Raw genomic sequence first — 22,461 nt, 5'->3', positions numbered from 1 at the left:
AAATTTTAAAATTACAAACATTAAACATTTTACCATTTTAAAAATATCACATTAAAGAAAACTTCAAACAATAAGTAGGGAAAAATTACCTTATAATCTACAACCCAAAGACAAAATTTAGCATTTTTGTCTGATTTTTTTTTTTTTTTTTTGGGTGGTGGTGGGGATTGAACCCAGGGCTTTGTGCATTCAAAGCAAGCACTCCACCAACTGAGCTATATCCCAGCACCCAAATTTAGCATTTTTAAGTTACAGTTATCATTTTTATAATGAGCCTACTTATAATCCACTTTCTTATCATTTTTTAAAGAATATATTGTCATTGATGATAGCCATTATGTTGTACAATAGGTCTCTTGAACTTTATTCCTAGCTACCTAAAATTTTACAGCAAAGTTTTGACCAACATCACCCTGCACTGCCTCTCTACTTCTCCAGCCCTTGGTAACTACACCATTCTATCCTCCAACTCTAAGATCAACCCTTTTAGATTCCACAGTTGAGTAAGATCATGTAGTATCTGGGTTTATTTTACTTAACATAATGCCCTCCAGATTAATTCACATCGTTGCAAATAGCACTTTGTCTTTATGGTTGAATAGTATTCCGCTGTGTATATATCAAACTTTCTTTACCCATTCATCCATTAATAGATGCTTAAGTTCCTTTCCCATCTTGGTTACTATAAAAAGAGCTGCAGTGAGCATGGGAATGCAAATGTTCCTTCTACATACTGATTTCATTTCCTCTGGACACATACCCAGGAGTGGGAATGCTGGGTCATAATGGCAGTTCTGTTCTTAAATTTTTGAGGAACTTCCATATTGTTTTCCAAAATAGTTATTATAAAAATTACCTATAATTTTTATAATAACTTAGCATTTTTGAACAATTTCATTTAAACCGTTTTTGAGCAACTCCCCAGAATACACATGATCATACTACTTGCACTGTATGAACACCTTGGCCTTTTACTTAATATTATAACACAAAATTTCATGTACAGCATTTTCTTCAAATCATCATTCTTAACAATTACAGATCATTTCATCAAGTAAGGGGATGTGCCATAATTTTATGATTCCCCACTGCTGGACATTAACATTGTTTTTATTTTTTCTTGAGTTTAAATTTTTTTACTACAAAAAATCTTCATAAAGCTTTTCTATGTTTAAGATTATTCCTAGAGCTGTAATTTTAAAATCAATGGGCCAAAGGATATACATACAGTAAATTTTGAGGTAAAGAATCAAGGGAAGTGAAGTGAAAAATACCACCTAAGTACAAAGATTTGTCTTTTAGCTGTGATGCTAACCAGAAAATGCTCAAATCTTAGGAAGGCATAAACAATTGTCAGAGATGAAGAATTCTAATAAATCAAATGTTATACCTGCAGAATCTCACTCTTCTTATTGACTGAGCTGAAACTCTGAACCTTACCTAGATCTACCATCAGAAGGCGAGTGAGGGCTGTGTAGAAGGTTGTTCGGCACCTGAAGTCACTGAGACTGTAACTGTCACTGATGCCAAGAAAGGGGAAGTGTTCATTCTAATGAAAGCAAAAAGTATCCAAAGTTACCAATGCTTGATCTAAACTACCCAGAACATTCTAGTCATTGATTAAGAAATTAAGACTTACCGTGTGGTTCTTCAGCATAAACTTCACAGCATCTATTTTCACAAGTTTTTTTAAAAGGATATAGGTATTAGAAGTTAAGGAATCCAAGGAAATATTTTTGTCTTATCCATATGTAATAAGTCACAAAATAACACCAGACTAAAATGGCATCAATTTGTACTTATGAAGAATAAATATTATTTCAATAGTATTCCTATAGAAACATTTTCATCCTGTTAAGAATGATAATCCATTATTAACCAGTGCAATTACTTTTCCATTTTATACATATTCTAGTTATGGAAAGGAAGAATGAGTTTTATAATTAAGACAAGAACTCCTTTACTATTAAAGTCTTGATAGTAGAAAATTAAAACTGACCCTTTTACATTTTACGTATAACTTAAGAATTTCTTTTTACTTAATGTTATTTCATAATAAAATAATTATAAAATACCCATAAGAGGCTATCAAGGAAGAGAAAATTATTAAATTCTAAGAAACAATGAGCTCAGTCAGCAGAAGGCTAAGATGAGAACATGGCAGGAGAACTAACAGTTCTCTGGTGGAGTGGAAGGTGTTTTTCCTGTTATTCTACCTCACCTTCATAATTAAGCTGTTATTAAGATTATTTATAATTTCCAGTATGTAAAGAAGAAAACAGAAGCTCAGAGAATTGAATAGCTTGCCCAAGATTACACAGCTGTGGGCTGGCAGTGCTGAGACTGAAGCTGAGGCTTAGCTCTGCAGACCTTGCTGTGTCCATTGTACCACACTGTACAGCTGAACTCAGAATAATAAATTGAGAAATCATAAAAATTAACATAAGGCTTAAAGACTTTCTAGTAAGATGTGGGTGCCCAGCACATCTACTCAGTGTGCAAACACCCGCTTTCTGTAGTTGTGGGTTTTTACTGTCCCTCGAGCATCCTGCCCTTGTCTATATTCCCACTCATGTCTTTCTGGCTCCATTCATGTCACAAGGAAAACTCTGGCTCCTTTCCCTCACATCACCTCCAAATACAGAATTCTGTAAACTGTCCTGTACAGTGGCACTGAAAAGCGTAATTCTAAATTTTAGTTGCTCAGGTGTGGGTGTAAGAGAGGAGGAAACCTGGGCTTTGGCTCGATCACATCATCCATCAGCGGGATGAGTCTTGAGTGGTGTACTCAGCCCGAACCTTAGTTTCCATCACCAACAAACAAGGAGGAAACCTATGCCCCAGCGGGCCTTACAGGATTGTTCTGAGGGTCAAAGGATGCAAATGTCTTTGCCAACTGTCAGGGCAGAGATTTTACAGAATGGATACTATTTGAAAGACTAATTCTCATAATTCCAGGAGATAGGTAGTATCACTTCTATTTTCAGACGCCAAACAAATTTAAAAAAAAAAAAAACTTTCTAAAACAAAACCAATTGGTTTGATTTAGATTCAAGTCCATCTGACACCAAGGTGACCATTACAGTTGCACATTAAGCTATGTGGCTCATCTTCATATTAGACTGACAGCTTTCTCAGGGCAGGGCCTGCATCCATGCATTTTTCTCAGTAAGCTGCCCAGTGGGGCTCTTGATGCATGGTATTCTGGCAGGCTGAAGGGCAACAGATCAGATCTGACAGGGAGCAAGTTTTCTCCTGCACTCAAAGATGCAGATTGGATGATTTTTCAAAATCATCAATCACCGAATAGAACTGTCACTCAAGCTTCACTCAGTTAAATAGAGGTGGGGATCAATAAACTTAGAAATATCTTAAGTAATTACCAAATACAAATCTCTTAAAATTGCAAAGTTAAAAGTGACAGGGTCTATGGGTAATACAAATGCTGCCATTAACAGGAATCTTCCTGTCATGCTGTTAATAAACAGCAAGTCATGTTTTGACAATAGAATATTTATGGAAGCAATAAACAGAACATTCACAGGAAGAATCTCATCTGCCAAAGACACATTTTCTGCAGAACTGCATCTGTGCACTTTGTACCAAGGCCAGCTTCACTGCCTTTTAATTATATTAAAAAAAAAATTAAGAATTTTTACCTTTTTCAATGAAGGAAAAAAAATGAGAATTCATCTGAATATTTGTATTTCCTTAAAGGAATTTCCTTAAACGGACAAACGGACACACTTTTATGATCTTTATGCTTTCATCTTATTCTTCTCTAAGAGACCAGGGCTCTTCTGGTAAATTGTGTCATTTTAATTGGGTAGGAGCACTAGATGGACTCTGGCAAAACCAGGTTAGATTTCAGAGGCCTGCAGCTCCCAGCAGCAAACGTGGCAATGGAGCTAACTACAACAGCCACCGCACTATAAGTCTTAAGTAATGAGAGAATTAAGCAAAGGTCAGACGTGAAACTTGTAAGTGGTAGAGTCAAGGTTCCTACCCAGGTCTGTCTTAAAGCATAAGCTGTCCTCATGAGGTTCCATCACATTCATTTGATTTTAGAGAGGCTAGTGTTTGTTCCTTCAAAGATCTAACTAGCTCCTTGAAATACAACTGAAAATGGAACTAGCTCCAGAAGAGTCAGGGAAATCTTCTCTTTTAGGAGGAACCAATTAGTTAATAGGACACACATCCAACAGGACATACCACTGTTTGGCTAATACTAACTCACTAACTAAAATTTCCAGCAATTCTTGTCTCCCTGTGGTTATTAAAAACACAGAGAAAGGTGAAGATAGTCTTCCTCAGGCTAGCACGACCAATGGAGAAAGGCAAGAAAAGATCAAGAGAATGGCTTATCTTATAGATGCTGAAAATTTGGAAAATCTGTATCTTTTGAAGAGTAGGATAACTAAGTCAGGAAGGAACTGGTTTGTTTGTTTGTTTCTTTCTTTCTTTCTTTCTCTCCTCTCTGTCTCTCTCTTTCTTTCCCTCTCTCCCTCCCTCCCTCCCTTTCTTTCTTTCTTTTTTAATATTTTTTAGTTGTAGATGGACACAATACCTTTATTTATCTATCTGTATGTGGTGCTGAGGATTGAACCCAGGGCCTCACACATGCTAGGAGCCACAACTCCAGCCCAGAACTGGTTTCTTAAATTACAGGAGAACCACATTCTTTACTCTCTACACAGCAGCACAAAGTATAGCTTCAACCCATAGCATGAAACCTTCACTGACATCCACCATATTTCACTCAATCTAAAACACCATCCATGTAAAAGTACCATTATTTTAGGTATATTAAAACTTTAGAAAAAAGATAGTTAAAATACCATCAACTCTAAGACATAGCCTAATTACAAAAGTATTAAAATGTGAAAAGTACATTTGAGAACTGGAATAGTATACTAGATCCTGAGTATAAGCAAGGTAGATAAAAGATGATGAGAAAGAAATGATGATGAGAAAAAAAATGAAAGAAATATTTAGTAAGCACTAAACAGTGGAGGATTACAACTACTTAAGGTCAGGTTACTAAATCTTTAGCAAGAACTGAAACTTTGAAAGGGAACTAGTTGTTTATAATGTGCCTAAGAAGGGAGAATGGCTCCCAGTGTGATTCAGTAAGAGGCAAGGGCATCAAAGGAAGGCACATAAATGTCCTTGGCCCAAGTACAGAGCACAAATTGTGGCTGAATGATAAATCAGGAAATTAGTTATAGGAACTCAATGTCAAGTACCATTAAAGGACTCAAATTCAAATCAATAATTTTACTTTGACCTAAGAATCAAATGGAAGTGATTCTGGGCTTTTGGGAAGCAAAATGATCAGATCAACCATATTTGAGGAAGGTAACTGTGTGGAACAAAAATCTGAAGAACTTGGAGAAGGTCTGAATAAGGTTACAGAAGAGGAATAGAGGGGGTTGCCACATCTGATGCTACCACAGAAGTGAACAGAGGAGACAGATTATGGGGTGACTTTTCCCTGGCTGACAGAAAGCAAATCAGCATTTCTTTTGATGAGAAATGTTAACAGAAGTGTGCCTGAGGGATGTGTGCTGCGACTAGTTTTATTTAACATTCTCACAAACCATCTGGAGATGGTGGTACATTCAGCAGAATGAATCCATGCATTTTAACACTATACCACAAAAGCAGAATTATTAGTGTTTTATTACTATTGTCCTGTAACAGACACTCCCGTTTTACTGCCACCCATTACTGTCATTTCATTCTGGGCCTTTGCTTTGGCTCTCATCCTCTATTTTTTCCTGACCACCATTCATATTCAGGATTCACAATCTCAGTGGTGGAAAGGTCAGGGACCTAATAACCTTGAATAAAAGGGCTCCCTTTAAGTAGAGTAGTCATATCACAACATTAGATAACCACACTATTTTTTATGTGTAAAATTTCAGAAAATAAGTATGTAATTTACTTGTATTAAATTAAAAAAAAAACTACTTTAATAAATTAAACAACTGACTTTGGGTTCTTAGGAAAAACATAGGAAAGGAAGTATGGAATCAGAGTCAGGTCTATTAGAATTCAAAATCTGTGAGGGCAGGGTCTGTGTCATATTTGTCCATCTGCACTGTCCTTAGTAATCAAACACTAAGTATTTGCTGAACTGAAAGAGGCCAATAAGAAAAAGTCCATCATTAAGATGTATATGGAATTAATCTAAAAATCATTATTCTCTTCTCATTCAATGTAGTATGTAGGCATATCTGGTTACTGAGAAATAAAGCAAAGACAAATGAAGTCAGGAAAGATATGAGGTTGAAAAAAATAAAATCATCATGATGATCAAGTTGCTTTGATAGGAATCGAACCCTGGCTTACAAAACTCAAAACAACTGAAATAAACTGATAGATTTATAATACATGCAGAAATTTGCCAAATTCCAGTGTAAAGCAACTTAGGGAGAGCCCCAAAGTCTTGAGTTTGACTGAAGCCAGAGGAAGGAATTCTTTCTTTCCACCACAGGCAGGCAGGCAGGCCAGCTTCCCAGTGTGCTGGCTGCACCTTTGCACAGGGCCCTGTGCTTAGGAAGGCCTGATCTTGGTTGAATGCTCTGAGGCAGAGGTCTTGAAATACCTTAACTTTCTAACAAGGGACCCACAGGTTTCATTTTGTATTTGGCCCTAAGAATTATGTAAGTGGTTTTGCAATAACAAGAATTACTAAGGTTAGCAGTACTAATAAAGTAAAATCTGAGTTTAGATAAATTCGTGAAATGATGTAGCACCCTTTTTATGGTTTTTAAAAAATTTTTTTTCAGATATTGGTGAACCTTTATTTTATTCATTTATTTATATGCGGTGCCAATGCCTCATGCACGCTAGGCATACGCTCTACCACTGAGACATAACCCCAGCCCTATAGGGTCTGTTTTTAAAAAGCTAAAGATATTTTGGGTTTTCTCAGTTTTGAGGATTATATAATAAAGGACAACTACCAATAGTGGGCCCGACATCTCATTACTAGATATTTGAAACTCAAAGTAAGACTTTACGTTGCTATAAATTTGAGTAAATAACAACAGCAATATTGATCAATTATTTAAGAATAACTTCAAATCATGGCTAATGAACAGAATTTTGAATGAAATGCAATATTTTCTTCTCTTTTCCTCAGCATTTAAAATTGGTAATCTGATTACTCTTGAAAAATTCTTATTTTCTTTCTAATCTCCCCAGAAGTTTTCTTATCTCAGTCACTTGAACAATCTCACCCCTTTCCCATTTAGACAGAAATTAGAACGTCAGAGAAGAAAACATTTCAGAGGGCAAGAATTGCCACACGGGGAACTAGGTGCTGTGGAGGGGCTGGCCCAGGACAGAGCAGCTTTAGCTCTGCGTACATCAGAAGGAGCTACTTGGGATAAGGAATTCTTGAAATTTCATCTTGGAAATTTAGAGTACGTGAAAAAAAAAAATCCCAAAATATATTTGCTGAATGTATTATATATACTCTGTAATGAATCTGATAGAAAAATTTAAGACTTCTCTAAAAAAGAAAATTGAATTTAAAAATTACAGTAGTCTTAGCAATTTAGAAAGTTCAAATTCAGCAAATGGCAACTTTGGGTTCAAAGTTAACAGGTTATTTGATTACAACCTGGGAGTTCATGGAAAGGCACATTACCGTTTAGGGAACTAGATTACTCTATCTCTAAAAATGTCATGTCTGCCTATTACTGGTATGGACAAAGTCCTATGAAGAAATGTCTGTGGGAAAAGCACCTGGCTTTATGCTCAGGGCATGTAATTCAGCTCTTCCCTAATTACTTAGAGGCAGAAATTCTCCAAGTATGGTCAGGCCAGGGCCTAACACCTCCAGAAAAAGGAACTCTGGGAGGTGGGGCCTGACAATCTGTCCTGATCAGAACTCACATTCCAATGCTCACTAAAGCTCAAGGCCACTGCTTGAAGGCAACTGAAGACCTTTTAGCAATTCGTAAAAATAAAGATGTTTTGTAATTTCAATTTTGGAACAAGAGATCTGATCAAAGAACACCAAAATTCAGGGACTGGCTTTGGGCACCGTAAATATGAGTTCAGTTCACGTAAATATGAGTTCAGTTTTGCAGATAAAACAGCAAAACCAAAACAAAGTATCTGAAGACATGTACTATAAAGTAATAAGGAACATTTAAAAACTTAAGAAGACAATATGTTTTTCATTTACTTAATAACAATATTTTATACAACATTTTCAATATTAATATACAGATTTTCACTAATAGAAGCCAATGGGTGATCCTTTTTATTTTGCTCAACTTTCCAAATTTGTCTTAATTTTAACACAGAAATAATGCTTGCTTTAAAATCAAAATATAAAACTATATCATAATGAAGAAATCATTTGGAAACAGCAAAACATATTGGTAACCAGTGACTGCACTGACATAGATACACCACTCACATATTCCATTATGTAAATGAACTCAAAGATATTTCATGACTGATCAGCTAGAAGGGACATAATGATTTATAATTCAAATAACTGAGCACTGAAATCAAATTGAGCTAATATATATTTCTAAATATGCAAACCTGAAATAATTGTTAAAAAATATAAATCAATGTACCCATGTTGAGATCATTTGTATCCCTTGGTTTAAAATGTTACAGCTTTTAAACTTTTATCTAATAAGTTTTCTGAAAATATGATTTTTTATTAACTTCAAGAAGTACTCAAAAGCAATAAACAGCTTATAAAATAAAAGGTTATAATATTTGGATTAAAGAATATATAAGGGGCATAATATGATAGAAAAAGAATCTTAAATAGCAGATACAAATAAATTTGACATTATGCAAATTATACTAAAAAGAATACAAATCAAATTAATTTTATATTAAATATCAATTTCAACCTAAAAAAATGAGATAAATCTAAACAATAGCTATGTGCTATAAAATAACCAAGGCTTCTTTCCAGATAATATGCTCTCCAAGTAATTCATTGTGAAAAGGCCAGAGTTTGCAATACTAGGAAGTACTTATAAACCACTTCATATGTTAGAAATAAAGAGTATTTCAGCATTATTATTAGAAAAAATATATAGGTTGAGATTTTTTTAATAAGAAAAAATACATATCTTAAAAAGCCAAAATGACCACTGGAATTGGGTTGTACATCACTTTGCAGTAAAAAGGAAAAACAGCCTGGACAGGTGTAATTTATCATTTTTCTGATTTAATATCAAAGAAATATATTAAAATAATAAAAAGAATCCTGAAATCCTCAAAATTTGTAGTGATAAATAGCCCTCCCTGTCTTTATTGCATTATACCTACTAACAGAAATATTGCATGGTGGATTTTGCCAGACAAGGACGATTATTTTCCAATAAAAAGTTGCATATTAAATTCCAGCACAAAAGTGGGTGTCTAATACTTTGGAAATCTCTCACGGTTTACCAAGGAACACAATTTTAAACTTAACTAATACAAACATATTCCTGGGATGAACCTACATTAAAGGTTTCCATCCAAAGCTACCCGTTTCCAGAATTTGTCCTCATATTAAAATATCAGCTAATTTTAGTGGTAAACTGAACCAACATTTATTTTTCAAAACACGTATCTAATAGTGAACATACTAGACAACCTACATGGTTCCTTCTCACTGGTAGAAATATGAGCACAATAACAACTATAATCTAGTGAGAAAAAAATCATTTCTGGTTTTAGGTTTAAAAAAATCTGCTAGAGAGGAAAATTTAAATATTTAATGTGGCACAGGAAATTGACTTTAGAATAGATAAGAGATTAATTTGGTAATGCCAATAATCAAAGTAGTCAAAAAGCCCATCATTTCTTCCTATTACTCCTCTGGGCTTTTCGATGAACAAAAATCATGTTCTTTTCCACTGAGAAACAATACAGAGATATTTACTCTTAGATACTCAGTCATTATAAGGTAATATTTTTAGAACATTTTGCTCTTCTTAACATTAGGTATGTGCTTCCTTTTAGAAAATGGTGTGAGAAAGATGGACACATGGCTGCCACTCTCTCTGTAGCCACTCATTACCCTGTGACTATAAACAAAGGTGACGACTTAGGAATCCACATATCCACGTGCATTCAACTAGGACTCTGAATAAAAGCCTCATGGCATACAGCTATCATAAATCTTTAAAAAAACATGCATTGATAGATAATGCTGAATGAAAAGAATTCTTATTTTTTTAAAAAACCTACAAAATTTATAAAGAAGGAAAATACGTGGCAAACAGAATGCACTTATTAGATTATTAATATGTATTATCAAATGTACAATGAAAAGGATATCCAACAGAAAGGTCATTTAGGAACTGAAGAGTCCTTGAAATTACAGGCTCACATCTTCCCCAGTATTTAAGGTTTGTAACACTAAATTCGAAAGAAAAGTTTTAACTTATAAGTAAGATATTTGCTTAAGCAGGAAGAACATAACTTACTTATGTAAGTTAGATGATCTAACTAACAAAACAAAAAACAGGTTGCAATTCTAACAGAACATGTTCTACTCTTTTTATAGCATATGAAATTTTGTACAGTCAATTCACAATAAACATAGATCTCTAAAAGGTGCATAACTCTATAAATTTAGTTTTGTAAATTAAAAAGTGATTTAAGTGTTTTATGGAAGAAATATTAAGTATGTAACCAAAACTAGAGAGTGAAGCAGGAGTCACAAAGGAAGTCAGATAGAGGCTCATGGTTACTGCTAAAAAATGAGCCATCAGATTGTGGTTTTTAAACTCACTTCTCACGATCACAACTGTTTAGCTGGCTTTGCTCTCTGTAAGCAAAGCAGTGCTATCTACCGGTAAAACAAAGTTTCCAAGTAGAGACACACAATAAACTTAGGCTAAATATACAAAGTTATGTGTGTGACTAGAAACCAGTTAATTCTGCTAGAATTATAAACATAATTCAGGACACTTCTGGTGAACAGGTCTCTTGAGTGTCGCAGGTTCCTGTGTGAACCAACACACGTCCTACCTTAAGACACCTGAACCTCCCTCACTCAGTGTTCCAACTCCCAAAAAACTCTTCAGCTGGTCTTTGAAATTCAGTATTTTATTTTACTACTACTACTACTACTACTACTACTAATAATAATAATAATAATAATTAGAAGAAGAACAAGAACAAGAAGAAGAAAGCTGCTCTGAAGAGTCAGGGCCTGTTATCTTTTTAGACCATGTGCTGATGCGGCCTGCTTACAGTGGCAAGGACGCCTTGGAACATTACCGTCTCTTCTGCACAGTGAGTTGTAAATGTGAACGTAATGCTAACATTGTAGGAAAGCAAAATCTTAAAATTTTATTAAAAATTAATTTATGTAAAGATACTAAAATACAGTAAAAAGATCTATGAGGTTTAAAACAACAGAAGAAAAATTAAAAACCAAAATAGAAACTCACATTTTCGTCATGAATGTTTCTAGAACATGGTTGTCATCTGTAATTCCTAATACTTCTGACATACGGGCATATACCTGCATGAAAAATTTGTTTTAAAAAGCTTTATCATTAACATATATTTTCAAAGGAGTATTCAAATTGAACCAGTTGAGATTTAATGCACTGTTGCACCCACACTGAGGCAGGGAGTGGGTGGAAGGAGTAAACCAAAGAGTTTTTAGAAAATTGTAAGTCTAAAATTTATTAACTTTTCTCTTTGAAAGTGACTTCTGATTTGAAATCATTACACACTTGTGCACAAACACACTCACATATCCATTCTATAACCATCACACTCGACTCCTTTTTGCTCAAGTGGAAGAGTGCCCCCTTCCTGACAATGTGGGAGGTATGCAGAAGGCTGACAAAGGGGATGTTCCTGTCCCTCCAGATTCCAACAGCCCATCAGCTAACTTAGGTAATACACGGCAAGTATCAAAATAAGAACTTCAAAACTAAAAATTAAATTCATAGAAATTCTCCTCAAACATTCCCAAATATAGAAGTAGGTCTTACTTTAATGCTGAAACTGAAATCCCAAGCTCAGGGATTCTCTGTTGCAAATACCAGCCTGGGAATCCATTAAACTTCTGATTAGCGTATGCTGCTTTCAGAATTGGGGTGCAACATTCAGTCCCAACCCAAGCCAGCTGAGCTTATAAACAAAGCACACCTCAAGTGGGAGAATGCCACCAGCAGCCAACGGAACGGCCTCTAGTACCCTGGCAGAGCTGGAGGTGGGTTGACACCTTTGTACTCCCTGATGCTCTGGTGTGATTCCAGGTTGTCCCTGCCAGACACCAGCTGCCTGGGATTTCTCCTCTGTGTTTTGGTCCTCTGTGATTGTGTTCTCCCACCTTCTCCTGATCCGCTGATTTCCTGAGGATGGCACTGTAGCTTCCACTCCTGCTTTTTGTTTTTCATATTTAAACACCAGCCTGATAATCTGCCACAGGTCACAAAGGCAACATAATACATAGGGCACCACAATTTCCCAGTTATAGAATCATGCAGGGGAGAGAAGCTGTTCATCACAGAATCCCCATTTTTAGATTTTTAAATGCTGCTTGAATGAGAAGTTCGCATTCTAGCCTTCAAACTGTGAGCCCTGTGCTGGGAAGGCTCCTGCTCAGTCTGGGAGGGCAAGTGGGAAGGAGGGAGAGGAGAAGAGGAGGGGGAGAAGGACAGAAGGGGCACAACAGTGGAGAGAAGCCGGGAGGTGGAGATGGACTTCCACATTTCTGTTCTCCTCAGCTAACTCCTGAGCCCTAAGAAAAGTGTTTCAATGACTATGAATCTGTGACTTTACCCTGGAGAGCTGGCCTTTATCTCTTATAAGACTGGAGCAACAATGGAGCCTCCAAAGATGTTTGCCTCAAAGGGAGAAGCTGGCGACCAGCAATCATCAATGATCAGAAACCTTTAAGCATGAAGGGCTCAGAAGAAGAATGGTTTAAAGAAATGGAAGTTTCCCTTAGTTTGCCATGATTCAAAACTTGTCATAGATAGGAGCATTCAAACTGGGTCCCCTGGAAAACCTTAACTGATATGACGTATGCCACACAGAATCCTTTCCACCTCGCCCCAACCTACCTCATCTTCCACCACCTGCCTCCATCCACCTCAGGCCTTTCCTGCCATTTCAGATCTGTCTACAGGCTCTTCATTTTGCCTGGATCAGTCTCCTTGCTTCTCTTCCTGATTCCCACTCCAAAGTCCTTCCCTCTGAGGCCTTACCAGCCCTCCAGGAGTGAGCTGCTGTCCCAGTCACGTTCCCACAACGGCTGACCCTCTCCTCCTCTGTGGTGTGCGTTCACACTGTAACTGCCCCACTACACAGACAGCTCCTGGAGGGTGACACTATCCCTATTCTTTTGTGTCCCAACACCTGAGATGTTATTTCACATGGTTACTACATGTGTGTTTAATGTGTAAACCAAAAGCCATGGTTTGGATCCACAGGACTATATTATGATGTGAATATTACACATGAAAAATGAAGATTCTTCTTATGAAGCAGATGTTGCATTCTATAAGCAAAAGATGAGAACCATAAATTACAAGAGAAAAATAAAAGCAGAGATTAGTTTGTATTGTTATTTTAATCTGTAAATTTCTAATACCTGATATATTTGAACTTAATTTTTAGTAGCACTCTTGGTCAAATGACATCTTTCAAGTAAGCTGAGATCTTAAAACCAGACAACAGTGGGGACCTGGCACCCTGCTGTCTGTCCTCTCCTGCCTGCCTTGCTCTTTTCCAAGGCCACAGACTGTGCCCTTATCTCTGGATGGCATTTTAAATGCACTTTCACTTGACAAAGATGAAAGCATGAATGGATTTGCTCCGACTGGCCCTGTACAGTGAAAGCACTCTCTCCTGGCAGCCACAGGACTGCCTTTACAGACACAGGACATTAACCATGAATTTCACATTTTTGTATGTTGATTTTTTGGAAAGGACATGACTATAGCATTGTCTCAACTGGCCTATTTTATATATTTGTATTTACATCTTCCTTTCTCTGTTATCTCTTGGTTTATTTTCTTGTTTTGGACCATAGGATGATTATCCTATACTTTTGTCAAATCAAATTTTACCTTTTCAAGGCTTTATAAATGATAAATTTTTATGGCAGAACTCACGATTAATCCAAGTTTTCTTTTAACTATGCCACACTGAATAACAAAATGTAATAACTAGAATGTGATTAACATTTAAAACATTTTTAAAGGTGTATCTTTAAAAAATTGATGGTTCCTACCAGAAGATTTCCTGGTGTGACCCTGGCTGGCAAGCAAGAGGGGAAGTTAGGCAGGCAGGTCTGTTGTGCTCTGCTGTCAAAACAGTTTCCTCAAAGCACCGGATTTGAACCAATAACATACTAGAAAAAACAGTCAACACTGACACATGGCAGTGCTTTAATCCACAATTACCCTGTAACTTGCACCGTTCCTTTTATCATCCATTAGCTTTGATTCCCATTATCCCATCGAGAACTGTGTCAACGCTTTTGTCCTTGGGGACTTCTCTCCACTACTAGGATCTGACAGTCAAGCTTGAGTACTAAACAGGATCATTACCTCTTAAATCCACTTATCTGATCTACTGAATAGTAAATTGAAAAGCTCATTAAGAGCAACAATCTGATTTGTTTTCACGTGTGACAGGGTCATTTAAAATCAATGTATGATTACAGCATTTCTTTTAAAAGACTGTCTCACATTTTCCAAGGCACCTTATCATTCAGAGAACATGTAGATAATATAAAAACATCTCCAATACAATTTAATTAGGTCACAGACATAGATAATTTGGGGGTGGGAAGTAATTTGTTCAGTGAGGAAATATCTACAAAATTCTATATAAAGTATAAGTCAAGGAAAATTTCTACAGAAAATAATTCTAATGCAAGATTTATAGTCTTTAACATTTTCTACAACTTTTTTTTTTTAAAATCACTTCACCAAAAATACTTTCTAATGACAGCAAGAAGAAACCCCAGCACAATACCCATTTTAAAGAAGCACACAGGAGCTGGCGTAGGGATGAAAAGAAAAGGAAAAAACCCTCACTTTCACTTCAAGATTCCTACTCTTTTATTTTCAGAATCAAGATAATTTGATTGTAATGAAAAGTAAGCAAAAATCTAAGAAACGCAAGTCCTAGTTGTTAGTCCTTCTGCAGAGGAGGATGACGCTACAGTGACAGGTACGTGGCTGTGCTGATGGTCACTGTGCACACAGAGCTACACACTTGCAGGCAAATCCCCGCTGCCTCACCCCCCCTCTCTTCTTTACTCCTCCTTTACCCCACCTGCTTGTCTTTAGTAAATAGACTACAGCTCCCTGCAGGCAGGGGAGGGAGAATGTGGCTGTCCTCCATGTGCACCATGCCTACTGCTTCACAGTGTTTGTTAGGGTTGCACCTGGAAAATGTATATTTCATTCAGTGCCATTTCATTCCTAATTTTATTTATTAACAAAAGGAAAACACCCATAAAAGCATGTTTTTCTTGCTTTGCTTCTAAAGAATTTTTCTTGCAAATATATATTTTTTTAATATTTATTTTTAGTTTTCGGCTGACACAACATCTTTTTTTTTGTATGTGGTGCTGAGGATCGAACCCCGGCCGCACGCATGCCAGGTGAGTGCGCTACCGCTTGAGCCACATCCCCAGCCCTCTTGTAAATATAATATATTTAAAATCCAGCTCCCAAGGAGGGAATAGTAGCAAACTTTCTGTTATTTAAAAAGGTGTGGTTTTAATGCTTGCAAGTTCCTGGAGAAAGCCTGTCCCGCAGAGCCAATTGGAAGAGTTCTTCTTTAAGTGCCCAGAGCATCCACTGCTGGGAGCCTGGTAAGTGTGCTTCTCTCATCAGAGCATCCACTGCTGGGAGCCTGGTACGTGTGCTTCTCTCATCACGTGACTTTGGAGTACAGCTTTCCCTGTGAATCGGTACCTCCACAATTTCAAGTGTGTGCTCCCTGGGGGTAGGGGAGACATCTGTTTTAGTGGTACTTAAAACACTGTCTTGATGAACTTAGCAAAGGAAAAATTGAATAGTTTTGGTCCCAAACATATCTGAATTTCAATTCTGGTTCTGCCACGAACTAGGTGTTGCTTCAAGTCTTTGAATCTTCGTTACTTATCTATCAACAGGAATAATAACCATATATTTCATACTCTATGGGTTTCTAGAAAAATTAAATGATAATGGTTCCTGGCATTTAGAAGTTACTACAAATGCTAGGCTCCCCTCTGTCCCCTTTCATGAACCCTTCTGCACAGCAAGGTACTAAACTGTCTACTAATACCTTTTTAAGGCAAGGCCCCTCAGATAAAAAATAACAGGAAGGTAGGAAGTGATTCTCCCGCAGCCATTCACATAGCAGAAAGATAACAATCAAAACCAAAACCTTGAAATGTGCATTAATAACTGGAATCTTTATGTGTTCAATGAACACATTCTAGTCTTAGAAACTGTATTCGTTAAAGGCACAGAGCAAATGCTTCAAAATTTCATGATACGAAACCCAAATTCTTTCTACTTTTAAACGGGTATTGCCTTAGAAGCTTAAAAAAAAAAAATCACCCACTTTCAACAATCACTCATCTGTCCAGCTCTTGATATACAGAGGATGTTGTTAGAAATGTAAGAAATCATCACTACAGACTTGAGAAGATGTGTTCCTAAAAAACTGTTTTAATACATTTGTTCTCTTATCTCTCTTTTCCTACAAATGTTCTTATAAATTTCAGAAGACAACTTGAACGTGCGTACAATATTTCGGTGATCCAATACATTCTCTAACTTCTGAGCCAATTGAATGATAAATATTGCCCGTGCCTTTGCAGGTAGCTTCAGTGAGTTCATATGGTGCTCACAAGGAGGCAGATAAGCCAGTGGGCGAACACACACACACACACACACACACACACACACACACACACACACACACACGTGCAATTCCGAGTTGTAAGTTTAATTTAATACGGAATAAAAACACGTGCTGTGATAATTTTCAAAATTGCTTTCTTTTTCCAATCCTAATCCTTGGTCTTGGGTATCTGTAGCACTGCTTCTGATGTTCTGGTTATAACTCTGAAGAAACTAATTATGTCAATCCTTAAATTTGAAGTAGATTACAGAACTGGGAAACCCAGAATATTAGTTCCTAAAGGTTGTATGGATATATAATGACAGTCACTGAAATTCAATAACAGCCCTCTATGAAATGTACTCAAAAGCACCACATGAAACAAATTAAAAAGAACAATGAATCTCTCATTCTGTGCAAATAAGAAAATAAGAGAAAACAGTAGTTCTATAGGTTTTCATAAGAGCTGTTATAATGAATTAAGATTTTGGATAATGAATTTTCAGAAAATTACAGCAGCTTAATACCCTTAGGCCTTCTATAAATGTTTAAGATGTTGTAACTTCTCAAAGAGCTTTAGTATACTGTAAACAGGCTCAGTGCAGAAAATCAGCAGTGCTGTGGAATCAGCAACCAGGCAATGCACCATTGCGTGCTCTATCTCCACAGAACCAGCTTCTTCTCAAAAACTCACATCAAATAACACAAAGGTGATGCCATGACCCCTCAAATTGTTGTGAATTTAAAGTAGTACTTCAATCTATTAAAATGACTGAACAATTCAGGTTTTAGTTTAAAACCAGTTTGGTTGTCATTTGGTAAAACAAAACTCATCACTGGAAAGGACCCAGTACAATGGAAGCATTGACAGTCCTCAGGAAGAGAATTTAGGAACTGGGCATGAAATCCGTTATTATGAGTAAGAAAGCAATTTGCATATTTTTGTCCTAGGCTTCTGGTGTCCTTGAGGCCAATTCAGTACTTTCTAGAAGAAAGACTCTATCAAAGCAAAAGGTGTTGGTAGCAGTGGTAGAAGGAGGGGTATAAGAAGGAGCTAACAGAGCATTAAATGACTTGGAAGTTAAGATACTGAGTTCTCTCATTAATATATGAAGCAGAAGAAAACATGAACGTCACAATGAACTGATCACCACATCGAGAGAATGGATGGCACAAACATCATTGCTGCATACTAAATACACAAACTTAGTGATATGGCATAGATTCAAATTAATCTTGGCTGACCAATTTTTCCATATCATTTAAGATAACATTACTAAATACAGGACTAAAATTAGGTATAAAAATCTTTTGCTAGAAATTAATTTTTAAAAAATCACAATTTATGTTGGAACCCAATAGCAAAAGGCATGGAATCTGCTCACTTGGTGGAATATCGAGTGGCATCAGATAAAGAAAAGCTGGCTATGGAAGGAGAAAATAAATATGAACGTCAAATTTTCATTTCAATTAGAATAGCTGAACCCGCCATCTGTGGTGGCCATCTTGCTGAAGGGACATGTACCTAACAAATCTCTTAAGAGGCATTCCCAATCTGCTTGAATCAGCTATTGTATAAGAAAACTTGGAGCGACCACTTTGGCCTCACATTTCCTTCGCTCCACATCCTATGGCACAAAGCAGGAACTCAGCAGGCTGGGGTGCAGGGCTGCCTGCTGCTGGTGATAATCCCCTCTCCCAGTAGGGGCCTCCACTGATGCATGGCTAAGAACATGCTTCCTCTTTTGCTTGCACCCCAGTGGGGTTTCCATTCCTGACTTGGGCCCAAATCCAGACTGCTAAGGACAGTGGAAAAGTTAGAGGGGTCCAGATGCTGCCAGAGATATTTCTGGGATAGTTTCTAAATAGTCATTTATTAGAGAAGTACAGGTGTAATGTGAAAACCAGCAAGACTGGTGATTTTGGAGAGACTCTTTCCCTGCCACCCCCAGCCAGATCCAGGGTCTAACTACCACCTGTTCAACAGAAGCTGGCCCATAGCCCCATTTTCCTTCAGGGAGCCACTGACTACGGATCTTCACCAGCATGAACCTAATGCCTCCCGACAGGCCTTCACCAGCCAAGAGGGACCTGGGTCGAGTGCACCAGTTACTGGTCACAGGATACACAGCCCATAGAAAGACTCCCGTGGTGCAACCAGCTGAAAGCCAACCAGAGAGGATGGAGAATGTGCATTTGTCCTGACACAGCTTTGCTCCTGCCGGCTGCCAACTCACTCCATGTCTGGGGCCAGGCTTCTGTTAGACTAGTCTTCTGTGGATGAAGCCATGGTAAAGCCCTGAGTGTATATATTATCTTCCCAAGCCCATTAAAAGAGAAGCTAACGATGGCTATGACACAAGACTATCGGGACGGTTTAAACCCCTTTGTAGACGGGTTTAAGATCATGGTTTGAAGGGACATTCCAGGATCTTAAAGAACTATTTATAATTCTTTGTAACAGCCAATTCCCAAGATGACACGATTAGTCTTTAGAGCAAAAAAGTTTGTGAGTGGGTGATGGCACAGGTGGGGAGCTGGAAAACAAGCTGTTCTGTTCACTTCAACCTGTCCCCCGACCCCAATGCCTCTCCAAGGTGTCAGCCAGAAACAAACAATGGCACAAGAGGGACGTGTTTTCTAGACAGCTCAATAACGTGCTTCTCTGTGAAGCTAAATCAGGACACCTTCTTTCAGGTGTTAGAACTGGCCACTCAGAAATGTTGTAACCAAGAAACTTAGGCTGCTTTCACATGATGCAATCACACTAAATATAGTCTCTGCAGCAAATACTGCATGTAAACTGAGTATTGAAATCTGGCTGTAAAACATGCCTGCTGTAGGGTTATATAGTATATAAAAACAGAAATCAAGACAATGAATCCCTCCACTTATCACTGTGTGCATGTACCTGTTTTAGTAACAAGAACCTGGGGCTGTAGTGAGACGAGCATTAAGAACTAGTGATCTCACTATAACCTGCAAGGCAATTCACCTTAACAATTTTCCAAGCCTTCTTTGGAACTCTGGATACATCACTCCTCAGTAGTACAACCTACCATACACAGAGTTTAGGGACCTGCCACCTGGGATAAGAGCAGAGCAGAAAGCCTTCTCAATCTTAGACACAGGGAGAAAGTAGCTCGGGATCTTTGTGGCTGCCACTTAAAATATCTTTGGGTCTTTTATTCTGGAGTCCATAGCAGAGGCATAGGAAGTCCTGTTCAAACTCTGGATGTGGTTGTATGGATTAAGATGGGTTTGCTTCAATGGAGTAATTCAAGAAACCAATCACTAAAGGCTAGCCCTGAGAAGATAATATATAATATAATATAATAATAATATTTGAGAGGACTGTTTTTAAGAATCAATAGTGTGTTGTTTTCTATGAGGTACTTTTATTATACAAGTGTGGCAGGTGGAACTAATGATTTCAGTTGGCCCAGTCACCTTCCAATGGGCAAGAGAACTTTGATAAACAAGTTCATTTCTGCAGCCATAGAAGTGAGGCTCTGGTATTTGCTCCTGAGCATAGTGTGCAGTAGATAACAATCATCCTATAAATATTTTCACTGAATGAATTAATTCTATAACCCTAGTTAATTATTTAGTTTCTCAGGACCTCCGTTTCTTTATTTAATAGAATAGTGAAATAAAGAACATCACTAATTAGAACGAGGTAGTCTACTTATGGGGTGATTTTGAGTCAGTTTCTTACCCTCTAAACCTCAGTTTCCTAAACCGTAAAATGAAGATGACAGCAGAACCTAATTTATGAAATTTGTGAGTGGATCAAGTAGTTAATTTATGTAGAGTATTGAGAACATCCCTGGCAGACAGTAATATCTCCTTGAGTGTGAGCAATCATCACATGCAAGGATCAGACGGCCCCTTTCCTTTGAAGTTTATCTGAATCAGATGCTGAAAAATAGACACATGTTCTAAATTGGCATGTGAATAGCTTTAGTAAAGGGTAAAGAAGAAGAGTCAGAAGAGCCAGAACACTAGTGAAAGGCAGATGACTAGTCTTGAGTTCTGTTAAGAAACAGAAGCAGCAGGAAAAGAGATGGGAAAAGAGACAGGGAACAGAATGGCCTGGGACAGCAGGTAAGCCAGCGATGCTCATCTCCATCACCTAAGTTCCCAAATGAAGCCTCATCTTCATTTTGAGTCATCTTGAGTTCCTGCTTCATATTTCCTAAGTTTTCAACTCACTGTGTGAGTATTACCAATTCCAATGACTTATCAGAGCCTTCCCAAGTCAGATCCATGAGTCAATCCAATTCTCCAAGTTATTTTTTCCTTTCCTTTCTTTTTCTTCTATTTCAATTAATGCACACAGGAAAGGGGTTCCAGACATCATTATTGGAGTTTAAAGTTATTAAAAGATTTTTTGTGATGGGCTTCAAAGGGGCCCTCTTTTACAGTAAGAAGAGAAAGGGCCTGCCTTCCACATATAACCATATCACTGATCTCTCACACTAGACTAGAGGTTCTGAGTTACTACCCCTGTTGTAGATAGATTATATCAAACATCTAGGATCTAGCTTAGTTCTCTTGTGACTGATGACCAGCCAGGACCAATCTGTGGTTACAGAAATTAGTTTTTTTCCTTGGGAAATAACAGCCAATATGGAGATGAAATTTGTGATGCTGGTCTTATCGGTCAACCCTCTAAAACTGATCAAGCCTGACCTCATACCCAAATACACATATAGACAGTATAGGCAGTATGATACTAGAAATCAAACTGAATTTTGAATTGGATGGTTTGGTTGAAGCCCAGGGTCTGACATTAAGTTCTTAATTTGCTAAATTCTGTTTCACATTCAGTATAATAAAGATAATTATATCTACTAAATAAAAGATTGTTGAGAAGACTAAATGAGAAAAAGTAATGAATAACCCAGCAAAGTGAAAAAGTAGAAAATCAATACAGATAGATTAAGGTTGAAGACAAAACTATATTCTCAACTGTTTCCTAGGCATTTCTTTTTCTATATTACCCGAAACCAGAATTTGAAACTAACAGCACAGATAATTTTTTGCTGGCCCTGCCTTAAACTTCAAGGTTGAAGCATATCAGGTGCTGGGCAGCTGAAGCCCGGCAAGAGTGGCACCACACACAGTTCATGAGTCATAAATGTAACTGGTCTAATAAAAACAAGGACAGTTGCACCTGAACCACCAAGCATGGAAATACTTCTAATGAGTCAGCAAAGGGGGCTAAGAGGGAGCAGGGAAGGAAGTAGCCACCAAAGCCTGGAGATCAGAAAGGATATTAAGTGGCTTCAAAGCTTAAAAAAGGTGGGGTGGGGGGAAAAACAAAACAAACAAACAAACAAACAAAATCCTTAAGAATTGTAATCTTGGCAAATGTAAAGCCATCAGTGTACTAAGGTGTCTGAAACACTGTAGCGTTTTCTATAATTTTGTAATTTTCCCCATTAAAAGTTTCCCCACTCAACTTACTAGATGTGAGAAATTTCCCGGAAATGCATTTTCAACTTTGTGCTGGGAGTCAATCAGAAAATATAATTCACAATGGAGAAACTTGCTTCAAAGCCAACTTGCTTAAACACATCTATTCAGTAAAGCAAG

At 37.3% G+C, this 22,461-nt stretch overlaps 1 protein-coding gene across 6 annotated transcripts in view; it reads right to left on the bottom strand.

Moving 5' to 3' along the window:
- Nucleotides 1-22,461, bottom strand: part of Ranbp17 (RAN binding protein 17) — a 285,238-nt gene that overhangs the window by 87,823 nt on the left and 174,954 nt on the right. For all 6 annotated transcript variants that reach the window (XR_013440033.1, XM_078052377.1, XM_078052392.1 and 3 more), the window contains 4 exons: nucleotides 11,439-11,512; nucleotides 10,318-10,398; nucleotides 1,640-1,703; nucleotides 1,441-1,549 (listed from right to left, as the gene is read on the bottom strand). Coding sequence is in view for 5 of the 6 variants with exons in the window: in XM_078052377.1 (XP_077908503.1) it covers nucleotides 1,441-1,549; nucleotides 1,640-1,703; nucleotides 10,318-10,398; nucleotides 11,439-11,512 (328 nt within the window). In the remaining variant the exon portion in view is untranslated. The remainder of the gene's footprint in view (nucleotides 1-1,440; nucleotides 1,550-1,639; nucleotides 1,704-10,317; nucleotides 10,399-11,438; nucleotides 11,513-22,461) is intronic.

Source organism: Ictidomys tridecemlineatus, chromosome 1, assembly GCF_052094955.1.
Source record: "Ictidomys tridecemlineatus isolate mIctTri1 chromosome 1, mIctTri1.hap1, whole genome shotgun sequence".
Classification (NCBI taxonomy): domain Eukaryota; kingdom Metazoa; phylum Chordata; class Mammalia; order Rodentia; family Sciuridae; genus Ictidomys; species Ictidomys tridecemlineatus.
Note: the sequence above shows the minus strand (reverse complement) of the source record. Positions and strands in the feature narration are given on the sequence as shown.